The following is a 15,639-nucleotide window of genomic DNA, read 5'->3' on the forward strand; positions in this document are numbered from 1 at the left end:
TGCACATAAAATTGGTCTGATTATTTTGTAATCATATGTTTAATTTGAGACTTTGAAAATGTGTGTGTGTATTTTTTTTTAATATTTGAGCCAGATTTTGAAGTTTGTTCTACCACTCTTGGAATAAATGTAAAATATACTCTCTGTAATCAACATGTTTCCAGTAAAATGCTCATTCTTCCTTTTCTGATACCACAGTCACCTATTTAGACAAGCTTCTCCCACATTAACAATAATAATTCACTTTTAGCACTTACATTATGTCTAACTATGTAACTGTTTTGTAAGGGTTTGTACATTACCTCTCTGTTTACAAGCATACCCACTCAAGTGTACAGGTGGAAAACTCTTTAAATCATTCAACAAATGTTTAATTGTGAGCTCTCTGGCCTAGGTACTTAGAATACATTTGTGAACCAAGCTGATGAAAATTTTTGTCCTCATGGAGTTAAAAGGTCCACAGAAAGAGACAGCCAAAAAGAATACATATAATAGAAAAAAAGAAGTAATATGGTATTTACAAAGTATTAAGTGCTGTGGTATACAAGGAAAATTAGAGTAACATGAAGGAAAGCAGGGATGCCTGCAGGTGGCATGATTAAAAAGGAAGCTCAGGGTCAGCTTCATGGAGATGAGAGCTGACCAAAGCTTTGGAGGAGAGGAAATAGCCAAAGAGTAAGATTTCAGATTAATCATCTGATGGAAGGAACTGTTAGAGAAGTCTCTAATGTAAGAAAAACCTGGTGTGATAAAAGTTAGTCAAACTGAATCAGAAGGATAAAAAATTAGAAAAGTTACCTTGAATCAGATCATGAAGAACTTCAAAGTCCACTCAGCATGGCTTTTTTTCTGAGTGACACGGGAGGTCACTTGAGGGTTTTTATTTTTATTTTTAATTTAATTTATTTATTTATTTATTTTGAGATGGAATTTCACTCTTGTTGCCCAGGCTGGAGTGCAATGGTGTGATCTTGGCTCACCGCAACCTCCACCTCCTGGGTTCAAGCGATTCTGCCTCAGCCTCCCGAGTAACTGGGATTACAGGCATGCACCACCACGCCCGGTTAATTTTGTATTTTTAGTAGAAACGGGGTTTCTCCATGTTGGTCAGGCTGGTCTCAAACTTCCAACCTCAAGGGATCTGCCCGCCTTGGCCTCCCAAAGTGCTGAAATTACAGGTGTGAGCCACCGTGCCTGGCCTACTTGAGGGTTTTTAATAGAAGATTGACATTCCCTATTATATTTCAAATGATTACTCAAGGTATTCTGTCAAGAAGAGATCATAGGTGCTAAGAGCCAAAGCAAGGAGTCTTGCTAAAAGTTATTGAAGGAATCCAGGTGAGACATGATGGTAGTTCAGTAGTTCAGATAGGACAATTATAGAGTCCAAGGTTTTTGGCCTGAGCAACTAGAAAAATGGAGTTGCTAATAAACTTGCTCAGATAGAGCAGGTTTGGAGAGGGAGACCAGTAGTTAAATTTTAGTTAGGTTAAGTTTGAGGTGTTTATTATACATCCAATTGGCAATGCCAAGTAGGAGTTGGTGTTATGAGGCTGGAGTTTGGGGAGAAGACCTGGAATTGAGCTATACATTAACTTGTTGACTTAGTCATGGGGTCACTAACAGAGTTAGTGTACATAGAAAATAGAATACAATCAAATACCAAACTTGGGGAACTTCAATAGAAAATAAGTAAAAGAACCGAAAAACTGCCCAATAACTTTGCTACTTAGAGTGTGGTCTATGGAACAGCAGCATCAACATCGCTAGGAAGATAGAATCTTAAACTGTGCTCCAGAAATGCATTTTAACTGAATCAGTATTGCATTTTAACAAGATTCTCTAGGTGATTTGTTCACCTTTTATAGTTTGAGAAGCACTGGCCTAGAAGACAAGAAAATAATCTCTATTAAGAAGAAAAGAGTGATGAACTGTGTCAATTGCTCTAACATGTCAAAGAAGATGAGGGCTAAGAAGTGATCATAGGCTTTAGGATTATGAAAGTCATTGGAGACCTTGACAAGAGACGTTTCGTTGGAGTAGTGAGGTCAGGAGCATGAATGATGGGAAGGGGAGAATTGAAAATGCACAGTATAGAAAACTGAATAAATTTTGCTTCTAGTGAGGGCAAAGAAATGGGTAGAGTGGCTGGGCAGGCAAGCTAGGGCAAGGGAAATTTTTTTGTTGATTTAAGATAGAAGAAACAACTGCATATTTGGATGGTAATGAGCTAAGAGCTACCTTTGAAGTAAATTGACCCAAAGAACATCACATGTCTTTCTTACCCCAAATCCCAAGATATACTTCCCAGTTTTAGCAAAACTGAAAAGAAATCCAAATATGCTTTGAATAAAGCATTTGAGAATTCTTGTGCAAGTCAGGAGATGAAGAGATCATTGACCTATAACATACAGGCTAAGTCACTGTAAGATTTTTATTAAAGACTGGATCACCCACTGTCACCTAAAGTTAAATCATGATGACAACATTGTGCTTTAAGAACACAGACAGTTTGGTATGATGTTCATATATAGCAAGGTATATCTTTAAAAAGAAATAAAATATTTTAAACTCCCACATAATCATCATATGTTAACCACAGCTGTTAGGAGACCCTCAAAAGATGCATTTGCAAAATTGTGGATGTCAATTGTAGTTTAGTTTTCATCAGGACAAGCTATGGCACTGAATCACACAGTTCACTGCCCTAGTTTTCTCCGGGAAAGGTAAGCCATCAGCCCTGGCCCAGGAAACATTTAACTGTTGAGTTGTTTAGGCTGACTTGAGTTCCGTGTCTCAAAATATTGTTTGTCCTGTCTCTGTCATTAAAAATTGAGAGGGTGGACTGGAAGGGACAAGGAGACCTGACACCTGGGTTTTTATTACCAATGCCTTCAAGTATTATTTGTATGTTTTGGGCCAAATAACTTGATATCTTTAAATTAGTTTTCTCATCTGCATAATAGCAAGATTGGGCTTTATAGATAATGCTTCCATTTCCTTCCACTGTTGTTTTTAAAACAACTTAAGTATAATTTCATAAAATAAAATGCAAAAATTTTAAGTGTATAGTTTCATGAGTTTTGATAATTACGTACATTAGAGTAGCCACCTCCTTTAGCAAGAGAATTTTTTTAATGTTTTAACACAGAAGACACAAAAGCATATTTAGATGGGAATTATTTAAGATCTATGTTTAAAATACATTGAGTTAAAGAACATCACACCGCCTGTAATCCCAGCACTTTGGGAGGCCGAGACGGGTGGATCATGAGGTCAGGAGATCGAGACTACCCTGGCTAACACGGTGAAACCCTGTCTCTGCTAAAAAGTACAAAAAACTAGCCAGGCGAGGTGGCGGGCGCCTGTAGTCCCAGCTATTCGGGAGACTGAGGCAGGAGAATAGCGTAAACCCAGGAGGCGGAGCTTGCAGTGAGCTGAGATCCGGCCACTGCACTCCAGCCTGGGCGACAGAGCGATACTCTGTCTCAAAAAAAAAAAAAAAGAAAAAAAAAGAACATCACACCAAGAAAATTCCATCATGAAGAGAGACTCGGGCTTCTTATCCCAAGAAAAATTCCTTATGCCCTTTTCAATTCCCTACCACCTAAGAGGTGACCACTGCCCAGATTTATCTGACCACAGCTTAGTTTTGTCTAGTCTAGAACTTCATATAAATGGAATCATACAGGATATGCTCTTTTATGTCTGACTTCTTTTACTTAGTATAATATTTTTGAGATTTATTTGTGTTGTTACTTGTATCAGTAGTTTTACTGTCCTTTTTATTGATGATTAATATTCCATTGTGTTAATATGCCACAGTTGTTTATTGATTCCTCTCTTGATGGACATTTGAGATGTTTTCAATTTTAAGCTATTCTGACAAATGCTGCCATGAAATTCTTATACCGATACTTTTGTGAACAAAATTTTTATTAGGTAAGTATGTAGGAGTGGAATTGCTGGCTGATCATAAGCAAATATGTGTTTAACACTATGGAAAACTGCCAAACAGTTCTTCAAAGTGGCTATCTAATTTTACCAGTAATGTAGGAGAGTTTTAGTCACTGCACATTCTCATCAATAGTTGATGTTGATAGTATTTTATTGATAGTGTTGATAGTATTTTACATTCAGCCATTCTGGTGGATTAGAGTGGTATCTCATGGTCACTGCTAAAACATTTAGTGTCTATGGAAGTTCTAAATTTCATACATTTTCATTTGCAGTGATGGATAAAACACATGTTTCTCTTCTTCATCTACTCTACAACACAGGAAAAAATGTTCCTGCATGTGAAAGGAGAAATTCATCTGGGAAGATTTATGATGAGAAATCGTGATGTTGTGCTCACAACAACTTTTGTGGATGATATAAAAGCTTTGCCAACTACCTATGAAAAGGGAGAATATTTTGCCTTTTTGGAAACCTATGGAACCCACTACAGTAGCTCTGGGTCTCTGGGAGGACTCTATGAACTAATATATGTTTTGGATAAAGCTTCCATGAACCGGAAAGGTATGCCTAGAAATAGAACTCTGACTTCAAATACTGTTTTGACCAAACATTATTTTGTTCACCAACCTCTTTGAATGGTTAAAATCTTAAGAATACAAAGCCCTGTAACCGGCTCCTTTGAGAGGACTCTCTTCCTGCCCTTTGGCACCTAAAATCCTGTTAAATAGCAAATTGACTTCCATCTCAAATAAGCTGACTTGGTCATATTCTACTCAGCAGCAGCACTGAGAGATGGATCAATTATATTGCAATTTCACATCTATTAGAAGGTGGCACTTTTAGTGAAATACTAAACAAACGATGAAAGAAAGTACAGACATAATTTGTATAACCTACTTCTTAATCAGCAGACTAGTCCAATTTCTATATCTTATCTTCCAGAATATACTTCAATATTAGAGGGAAAATATTGTTCTAAATTTTCTTTTGGCAGGAAAAGAAGCAGCAGTGTTATCATATAAATCTAACATCTGAAAGCAAGGGTGGAAATTGGTTTTACCTCATGTGATGACACTTCTCATTATATGGTGGTGGTTGAATTGGGCTCATGTTAAGTAGATTTCTGGTCATGGGGAAATCACGGGGAAAAGGACCATGGTCAATTATCAATATCGGTCATAGGTAGAAGATAGGCCTGCTGATACATAGTTATTGGCCTGGCCTAAAGGGTTCGTCTAAGTCTTTTAAGAAAAATATAAATGCAAAGTGACTATATAAGTAAGTTATAATCATTCATGTTGTAAGTAATTATGGCTAGTTATAATATTCCTTAAGGAGGTGATGGATGCCAGGATGCCTTCTCTCTGCCCTTGTAACTATAGGTGTGTCTCTTAGGGAGGAAAGCGTTGCTAAAAACCACTTTAATGGCTTTTATGGGGTCAGAGTGTCAAGGTATCAGGTGTTAAGTGAAGGGTGGAATGTAACTGTGACGTAAAAGCCTGACACTCTCCCCAAGGTCAGTAGATACTTTAGGGATAACAAAGCATGACACAGCAGAACCAGCTGGTCTTGATGCCTCAGTCTTGTTTTGGGTAGAAAGAAGCTCTCCCGGGGCAAGTGGAATGTAACATTACTTATCTTGCACTTTCACAGGGCTATATCCACAATACAGTGAAGTCACTGTGAGCTCCACCTGGAAGCTATATTGATGGAGGTATCACATAAGGGAGGAGTACAAGAGGGCAGAGGTCTTGAGTAACTTGAAAATGAGAAGAGAAAGGTTTATGAGTGGTGATCAAAACACAAAGAAATCTTCAGACTAGGAGTTGCTTTGGTGAAAAAGCTCCATAGGCTGAGATCTTTAATCCTGAATAATTCAGAAGCTACTTACCCTCTGGTCTTAATAGACAAGGATCATCAGGTCAATTCTAGTGACTTTGAAGAGGAAGTCCTCTTTCTCACTTCTCCAGTGCCAATATCTGAGGACCAAGTCATGTCCTCTGCCTCAATTTAGGATGTCTGGACATGAAAGTGTCCACTGCTAAGGCAGAGAATCTGAACACTTTAGGGTCACCCAGGTATCTTTCACCCTCATCTTCAGAAGCAGAGTCCTCACACTTCTTAAGGATAAGGTTAGAAATCTAGAATTATGGATTTCTGATATTGTTTTCCATTTTTATCCTCTCTCTTCCCTTCCCATGGGAAATGCCACCTGATAGTTTCTAAGTTCTTACTAATTGTGGTTGCATGAGAAGTATTTGATAGATGAATAAACGCCTAAATGCCCCCAGAGGTCTACCCCGACACTCCTTGTAGAACCCCGTGATTAACCTCATTTCATTTTTTTCTTTCCTTTTTCACAAAGCATTTTGGCTCCCAGAACAAATAATCACAAATTCGTGTGTGTGTGTCTGTGTGTGTGTGTTTGTGTGTATGAAATAAGAAATGATAAATAAGGGCAAAAACTGACATGGTCAATGAACTGTCATCTGGGCTGTTTACCCTTAAAATAGAGGAATAATTATTTTTCTGAATTGCAAAAACAGATAATAACTGATAGACTTTGAAAAATTAGGATTTTTCTTTCTAGTAACTGTTTGGGCACCTACACACCATAATGAGTCAGCTTCCAAGACTGATATCTACCAAGTAGCATTCATAGGATGAAAGCAAAGTGGCTACATACATACATCAGCCGTCTGTCCAAAGCAATGAACCAGCTACATTAAGGATGAACTGAGTTTTCCAAAAAGGATCAGGAGATGTTGATATATCTCATGACCAAATTATGAAGTTGATGCAGAGAAGTACTTAGTAGCTAGACAGCTCTGGGTTCAAATCCAAACTTACTAGCTGAGTAATGAGCCATTAGAAGGTTATCCAACTGCTCTACAATTCCACATTTTCATCTGTACAATGAGGACAATATAGTACTTACTTCACAAAGCCAGTGTGAGGATTAAATTAGTTAAAGCACACAAAATGCTTAGAAGGATGCCAGACACGTGATAAGCATTCAATATATGATAGACATTGTTGTCCCTCTTCTATGACATTACAGATAAAAGACTTTCCTATAACCATCACAGTTTGACCTACATCCCTTTAAACCATGTGGTAGACTTAATGTGTCGTTTGCCATTAAGTTGACAAGCAAAGTCAAAGGGAGGTCACTATAATCTAATATGAGGACAAAGCAGGACAGACATGATGGCATATTTGAATTTAGTAATAGTATATAGGAACCTAAGTAAGGATGTTTCTTGAAAATAGCAAAATTGGAATTTATTTGTAATGTTGATAGACATTGTCTAATAATTTTCAAATAAATTCATTAAACAGGTGTTGAACTAAAAGATGTAAAGAGATGCCTCGGGTATCATCTGGATGTATCTCTGGATTTCTCTAAAATCTCTGCTGGAGCTAAAGCTGATAAAGATGATTGTGTAAAGAGGGGAGAGGGTAGAGCTGGTAAGTGTGGCCTCACTTGTTAGACTTCGTAAAGCCTGGGGGTAGATGTCAATGAGCACTGCCCTCTTGCAATGAGCCCTCTTAATTGTCTATCCTCTTTGTGCTTAAAAACTATACTTTATGTACAGTGGTTTTCAAACCACTATAAACACAGATAGCCCAGGGACATGTATTCACCAGTATCGCTATTGTGCTGGTTGTACAGTACACAACTCAAGGGGGTGTGATTCACACGGTAGTCATTTTAGACTTGTATATTTATCATGGCAATAGTAAGGAAGCATTTTCATAAAAAGTTTCCTTTCTTCACCCTAATTTTAACAAAGCTTCCAAATAAGCAAGTGACAATGTTCGTGCATCCATTAACAAAGGACAAGGCCAAAACGATTTCCCCAACTCCACCTTCCACCTAAATAGAAATCCCTAATTAATCCTTAACTTTAAATCGGTGCCTAACCTTTTCAAAAATACAAATGTATTTGGTATAAATATTACTTCCTACTGTTAATCTTTAGCAGATTTACAAGTATGAATTAGTGCTAGAGTTCTCAACTTTTCCTCTAATCAGAAATACCTGAGAACATTTAAAAAATACAAATGCTTAAGACTCACCTTTAAAGAAAGAGTCAACTGGTAGTGGGCAGGCAAAAGTGGGGAAAAACCTGATATATTTAAAAGCATATCAACCAATAATATGTGTCCATGATTGAAAAACCAATGATGAAGTGGTGGGAAAAAACTGAATTTGCCATTATATGGTATAATTTCTATATTTGATCCTTAAGCTAACTGTGTAATCTCTGGCTAGTCACTCCACCTCTCTGTTTCCAATTTCTCTTCTATAAAAATGAAGACGGGATGACAAAAATTGTCTTGAAATTCCTTTCCAGTTTTAAAAATTCACAGATGTAAAAGACTTACAAAGGTTTATTAAAAGAGGCTTAGTCTACAGAGAGACACTGAGGAAAAGATGGGTAGGATTGGGAGTGGAAAGAAATGTTAGTTTTCACATTATTCTTTTTTGAACTCTTCTTTTTGTAATATTAAAATATATCAAAGCAAATGTACACAAATATAATTATGAAGGTAAGTTTGCAACAGAAAATATATATTACACCCAAAGTCATATTTAGTTCCCATGTGTACATGTTTGTATGTGAAGAGCTGTGAAGTATCAGTGTATCTAGACCATGGGTAACATTTTTATTTTTTAAAGGAGATGACAGAAATCTGCAATTGGCTACTAATGTAAATTTCCATTGTAGATTTGAGGTGAAAAAATGCATAAGCAATATTTACAAATTAAATTTTTACATTAAATTAAATATTTAATGTAAATTAAATATTACAAATTAAATTAAATATTTACAAAATAAATTAAATTTAATTTATTTAATTAAAATTTAATAAATACATTAGGTTGTATTTTACTAAAAGGACTCAATAAATGTTTATCACATGTCCTTTTGATAACTAGCCATAGAACTACAACTGTTTCTCTTTAAATCTTCCTTCTCTCCTCAGTAAACATCACCAGTGATCACCTCATAGATGATGTTATTTCACTCATAAGAGGTGGAACCAGACAATATGCATTTGAACTGAAAGAAAAGCTTCTCCGAGGAACCATGATTGATGTGACTGATTTTGTCAACTGGGCCTCTTCCATAAATGATGCTCCTGTTCTCATTAGTCAAAAAGTAAGAAACATGTTTATTTTCAAATAGAAGACTGTGTCATTTTTTTTATTAAATGTCACATTGTTTCAGGTGAACTGTTAGCTTCATCTGAAAGAGACATGAACATTCAGATACACTCCCATCTCTTCCCCAAAAGGAGGCATAGCATAGAGGAAAGGCATGGTGTGGAGTCAGACCATCCTGGCGGACTTCCTGTCTCTGTCTCTCACTAGGTGTGGGATGTTTTCTGGCCTCTACAACACTGAATTCTCCAGGACTCCATGTTTATTCTGAGAATTTAACGAAATTGCTTATATGGAACATAGAGCACACACTGTAACAAGATAGGTACTCACATATGATTGGTTCCCTCCGGTTGGCCCCTTGCCTTCCCATGGTCATGGTGTTCCACTATCACGTCTAACACAAGAGAATTGTATTTACTAAGGGTCTTTTTTTTTTTTTTTTTTTTTTTTTTGAGACAAGTCTCACTGTGTCACCCAGGCTGGAGTGCAATGGCGTGATCTCGGCTCACTGCAACCTCCTCCTCCCGAGTTCAAGTGATTCTCATGCCTCAGCCTCCTGAGTAGCTGGGATTACAGATGCTCACCACCACATTCAGCTAATTTTTTTGTATTTTTAGTAGAGACAGGGTTTTGCCATGTTGGCCAGGCTAGTCTCAAACTCCTGGCCTCAAGTGATCCGCCTGCCTCAGCCTTCCAAAGTCCTGGGATTACAGACATGAGCCCCCCTGCCTGGTCTAAGGGTCTTTATGAAAGAAATGTTCATAAAGTCTACAAGAAAATAAAACTAACGGTGAACAATTCTTATGGTCAGTAAATTTTTCCCTTTTTCTATCTTGATTATAATAGTTTTCAGCTTACAAACCCGTTGGAGAAAAAAAAAAGTTTTACCATTGTAAGGATATAAATGACCATGTTATTTAGCCTCATCTTTCTTTCCCCAAGCTACCTAAAACTGGTATGCATTTTTCTTTACTTCTTTTATTACTAGTACTATTAGTGCTTTTTTCCTACTTCCCTTTATAACTTTCAATTTTCTCCATGTGTTTCACAATTTGCTCTCCTCAGATCATGTTTATTTTTGACTGCTCTCTACTCCAGTCTGATTAACTTGAGTTACAGAAATTTTAACATTTTCATAGGACTAGTTATTGGATAATTTTATTCCTTTATTCTATTTTATTGTCTTTAAAGAATGAGTGAAACCTCTAAGACTATCTCCTTTATGTGAAGAAAAAATAAACTGGAAATTTTTATAATCTATTCTCCCTTTATGTTATAGAAATATAGCCGTTCGTAGATATGCAATGTATTTATGAGTTAAAATACTTTGTCCCAAAGTAGGACAAAAAGGGGGGAAAAAGCTGGTGAAATTCTATGTATGAAATTAAAATCAGAAGATGCCTCTTTGATCTTATTAAATTTGAATCTTACATAAATTTATTATCTTGAACTCAGTAAAATAAGTTTATGTTGGAAGATATTAAATAAGAAAAAAATGGGTAATTTAGGTGAATATTTACATCCAGATGAACATCCTAGGCTCTACAAAGCAAGTTCAACTGTCTTTCTACAAATTCAAGAGTGTTCTCTGAAGAGGTCTTAATAATAGTTCAGCATGTTCTAGAGAGAATTTTTTAAATCTCAAATAAATAAGGCAGCTGCTGAAGATTTACTACTAGATTTATTAAAACTATTCAAAGACCCTCATCAACTTTATTGGTGCAGTCCTGCTGTATGGATGCACAGTATAGTTTATCCCATTTTTAGGGACAACCATTTACTTCCCCAAATTTTCAGATTGGTAGACATCCCATTTAGACTATCGGTATAAGTTTCTTTCCTCATAAACAGGAAGGCTGGCCTTTTCATATCAACATTTTACCTAAGGAAATGGTAGCTATTGTTAGTTCACTATGGACCACTTTTTAAATTTATCTTCTTGTCAAAAGAGTTGAGCAAAGCAAAATTGTGGGTTTTGTTGACTTTGTATAACTTTTAAATCTCTGAAGAAACATGAGATATAGTTAAATTTGATCTTGAATTAGATTCCAAGTTATTTTACTCTCATAATTCCAGTAGAAGTGGACCTTTGGTTAACTTGTAGCTACTTCCAGGAGACAATTACACAATCTGTGATCACTAATTAATTTTCAGGAATTTGAAGCATTCTGTTGTCTGCAGATGACATGTTCAAACATTGGGGCTGGTCTTTTAAAGAATTACTAGAACCTCTCCCACCCACCCTAAACTATAAACTGGTCAATATTAAATATTCTGTAGCAAGTTAAATCAATTATCTAGGTATTTATGTTGAAAACCGATTATCTTGGAGAAAAGACCAGAAAGTTGACTGTAAGCTCTCACTTTATCAATAGGTTCTTGGAAACTGTTACCTTAACCAAAATGACCTATAACAAAACCTATTTTACCATAAGCTAATGAATGGTTAAGTTCCTGTAGCATATTTCTGGTCACAAAAACATTACCAAACTTCTAAATAAAAACTAAAACACTTCTAATATTGAATTTTGAAATACATGTAAGCTATTTACACATTTTAAAAAGATTAATAAAAACAATTAAGATAATGATTTACCTCCTTACTCTAGTTCAGGGTAGTCTATCCCAGCAGCTCAGGGTGCAAAGCAGGAATCAACCATGGACAGAGCACCATCTCAACACAAGGCAAACTCCACACACCCACACTCACTCAGACTAGGACCATGTAGGCACACTGATTTGTCTAGCATGACTATCTTTGGGATGTGGAAGAAAACAAGCAGAACCAGAGAGAGACCACACAAACGTGGGGAGATTGTCAAACTCCCCAAGCACACAGTGACCCCAGCTGAGAACTGATTTTTTTCTCAATATTACAAAGAAATGACCTTGAATGAAACAACATTATTCTAGGACCTACTGTTTTACTCGAAGTGGAATGCTGTATGAATATATTACTGAGATTTTCTAAATAAACTATGTGGTAAAATATATATGTTATAAATATATAGTATATATAATTTATAAAATAATATAATTTATAAAATCTATAAATACAGTTATACATTTTTCCATATTCAAGTAACTATGGCCATGCTCTTTTAGGTAGAACCTGTGGTTTTCAGGCCCCATTTGTCTGCTTTGTCAAACCCAAAATCACTTCTTGAGGAATGTCTTGGCCCAGCCCAAAAATCTCTCCTTGGCCCTTCTCCATGCAGAGGACATAGGCTGGCCCTCTCTTTCAATGCTTACTTTTGTCATGGTCTTCAGCTTCCATGAAAATATATTAATTCTATTGCCAACTTGCCTGAATGTTAACACAAGTGGTTCTACAGTTTAACTCAACAGAATAGCTGCACTTTGTTTTCCTCTTAAACCTACTGCAACAAACTAGTTATTAAAATGTCAGCTAAGAGAAATCACATTTATTAAAGACTGCCTGGAAGATATAAAGATTATTATTTCCTCTAGAGCAATAGCAGCAAAATGAGTACAGCTGCAATATTGGCTTCCTGTAAAGTTTTGTTTTTCCATTATTAGAAATAAAGTTATGTAATCTACTGTTTTATTTACTAAAAGGTTGTTATGTAATGCTATGTCCTCTTTATGAGACTCATAGGAAATATTACTCTTTAATCTCATTTTGTTTCTCTTGGGAATCAGGTGAGTTATTCTACCTGATTGGTAACAAATGCATGAGATCAGTAAATTTGGTTGTGTCTTACTCAGTGCACTAGAAAATATAGCTAAATTTGTGAACCACTTCATGCAAATGGATAGGTCCTCCTGGCATTAATGTAGTTCATTTTTGTTGCTTTTGCCTCCATCCTGCTTTTTCTGTTCTCAGTTCTCCTTTCCCATTTCCCTCAGCCACTCATATGTCTATATGTTAAGCTGTATTCGTTCTTACAGAGTTACATGGTGTAATAATTTATGAATTAATTAACCTATCATTTTTGCTCTATGTGTAACTCTTAGCAGTTATGAACCAGATGTTAAAGAGCATCAATATTTTAAAGGGTTATAGTACAAGTGAGAATCATTTCTAACTCCCTTGTTTAGGGATAAAAAACAACACTCATTCTATCAACAAACTATAGTTGGTATACATAGTTTACGTTGGATGTCTGAAGGAAATCTCAACTTATTTATTATTAAACTGTATTCTTATTTATACCTTAGCACTTTTATGGTAGATTATATCCTACCATAAATGTATCAACACATGGTGGAAAGATAGAGTTATCTAGGATAGGAGAAAAAGTAAAATTATTTTCTTATTTAATAGAAAATAAAAGTTCATCAGAAAAAGATGGAACCCTTCAGGAAAACATCAAAATTTCCATTTTAATTTTCCTTTGTTCTCCTGTGGATTTTTTAACTCCAGGATTTGAAGCTTCTCTGAAACTACTGCCGCCATTGCATGTCCTTCATCTTTAACTCTTCCAACACTGTTTATAAATTTAATCCAAATTGTATTTCCTTCATGACCCTCTGTTCCTGTATTCTAGACTATCTGGCCTTGACTTTCTTTTGAAGGGTAAAACAAGATGAATTTCTTTTTTAAAAGAAAACAAAATAATTCTACCACATGCTTATGTTTGTGCCAATGTTGCAATGTTGCTGAGAGGTTTCCTTCTTTCAAATAAATATGACATGGTTGAAATCTGAATCCTCTGAATTCTATATACTATATATTAATTCATAAAAGAATACACTCGTCAACAGTTATGCTGACTTTGTAGAAGTTCTTGATATATTCCATATATGAACCTATTCACAATGCAAGTTTTGCAAATATCTTCTCCCACTTAAGAATTTCCTCTTTAATGGTGTTTTTGATACAGATGTCCTCTTATGTACTTTTTCTTTTGAACTAATTTTAGACACAGCAAAATTACACATACAGTGCAGATAGTAATATTGCAGAAGTAATATTGCAGAATAGTACAGATAGTCATATTGAAGAAATAGTAGAGGGAATTCACTTATAAGCTTCATCTCCCACCCAGCTCCTAATGTTAGTAATTTACATAGGCATAGTAAAATTATCAAAATCAGAAAATTCACACTAAGTAATTAGCTAAAGCACAGGTTTTATACACATTTCACAAGTTTTTCCCTTAATCTCTTTTTTCTCTTCTGTTTCAGGATCCAACCTAGGGTCTCACATTGCATTTAGTTGTCACATCTCTTTAGTGTCTCCCAATCTGTTATAGGTCTTCAGACTTTCCTTGTCTTTCTTAACCTTGACACTTTTTATGAGGACTGGTCAGTTATCATGTCAAATGTCTCCCAATTTAGCATTCGAGTAGGTTAAGGTTATGGATATTTGGCAAGAATACTACAGAAGTAATGTTCTGTTATTCTCAGTGCATCATATTCTGGGTTATGATGTTGATGATTTTTTTATTTTGACGTAGTTAAATGTATCTTTCTATTCACTATAGTTAGTGTTTTCAATGTTTTAATTAAAGTTTTTTCCTACCTCAAGACCTTGATACTTTCCTATGTATTACCCTTCAACAGCTTTATTATTTTGCTTTTATATTTAGATCTACAATATTAAACTTGGTCTCACTAAAATAAGGAATAAACAAAAAATATTAACTCTCATCATTTTTATTTCATATTGCAGTAAGTCCTAGCCAGTGCAATAAAGCAAGAAAAATAAACAAAATGCTTAAGGACTGCAAGGAAGAAGTTAAACTATCTCTCCATATATGGCATGATTGTTTAAATAGAACATTATAAGAAATCTATAACTCTACACTACATTTGTGTATTTGTTTCTCCTTGTACTTGGATTTTTATTTTATATATTTTAAGGCTTATTACCAAGGGCATACAAATTTAGAATTATTACATCTTCTTGGTGAATTAAAATGTCTTTCTTTATTTCTGGTAATGTTTTCTGCCTCAATTTTTTTTTTAATTACCTAGGTTTGCCAGATGTCTCTGTTGGTATGCACATAGCATACATTCTTCAGTCTTTTTATTCTCAGTTTGTTTGTGCCCTCAAGTTTTGTTGGGATTAGTTGGACTTTTTTTTTTTTTTTTTTGAGACGGAGTCTCGCTCTGTCACCCAGGCTGGAGTGCAGTGGCCGGATCTCAGCTCACTGCAAGTTCCACCTCCCAGGTTGATGCCATTCTCCTGCCTCAGCCTCCCGAGTAGCTGGGATTACAGGTGCCTGCCACCATGCACAGCTAATTTTTGTATTTTTAGTAGAAACAGGGATTTCACCATGTTGACCAGGCTGGTCTCGAACTCCTGACCTGTGATCCACCTGCCTTGGCCTCCCAAAGTGCTGGGATTACAACCAGGAGCCGCTGAACTCAGTGTATTTTCATCTTTGACAAATACTTCTTAGGTACCTGCAATGTGCCAGGCTCTATTGTAGCATTGAGTCTAAAGCAGTGAATAAAAGAGATAAAAATCTCTAACCTAGCAAACTTTTTCTAATATAATCCAAAAGCACAAGTGAAATAGATATCATAATATT

General features: G+C 35.7%; 1 protein-coding gene across 1 annotated transcript in view; it reads left to right on the forward strand.

Annotated features, from left to right (window-relative positions):
* The window catches only part of LOC105473109 (complement C9), an 83,040-nt gene that overhangs the window by 41,350 nt on the left and 26,051 nt on the right, over positions 1-15,639 (forward strand). Inside the window, exons 7-9 of the mRNA XM_011726750.3 lie at positions 4,281-4,521; positions 7,303-7,431; positions 8,956-9,131. Coding sequence (XP_011725052.2) covers positions 4,281-4,521; positions 7,303-7,431; positions 8,956-9,131 — 546 coding nt within the window. The remainder of the gene's footprint in view (positions 1-4,280; positions 4,522-7,302; positions 7,432-8,955; positions 9,132-15,639) is intronic.

This window comes from Macaca nemestrina, chromosome 6, assembly GCF_043159975.1.
Source record: "Macaca nemestrina isolate mMacNem1 chromosome 6, mMacNem.hap1, whole genome shotgun sequence".
Classification (NCBI taxonomy): Eukaryota; Metazoa; Chordata; class Mammalia; order Primates; family Cercopithecidae; genus Macaca; species Macaca nemestrina.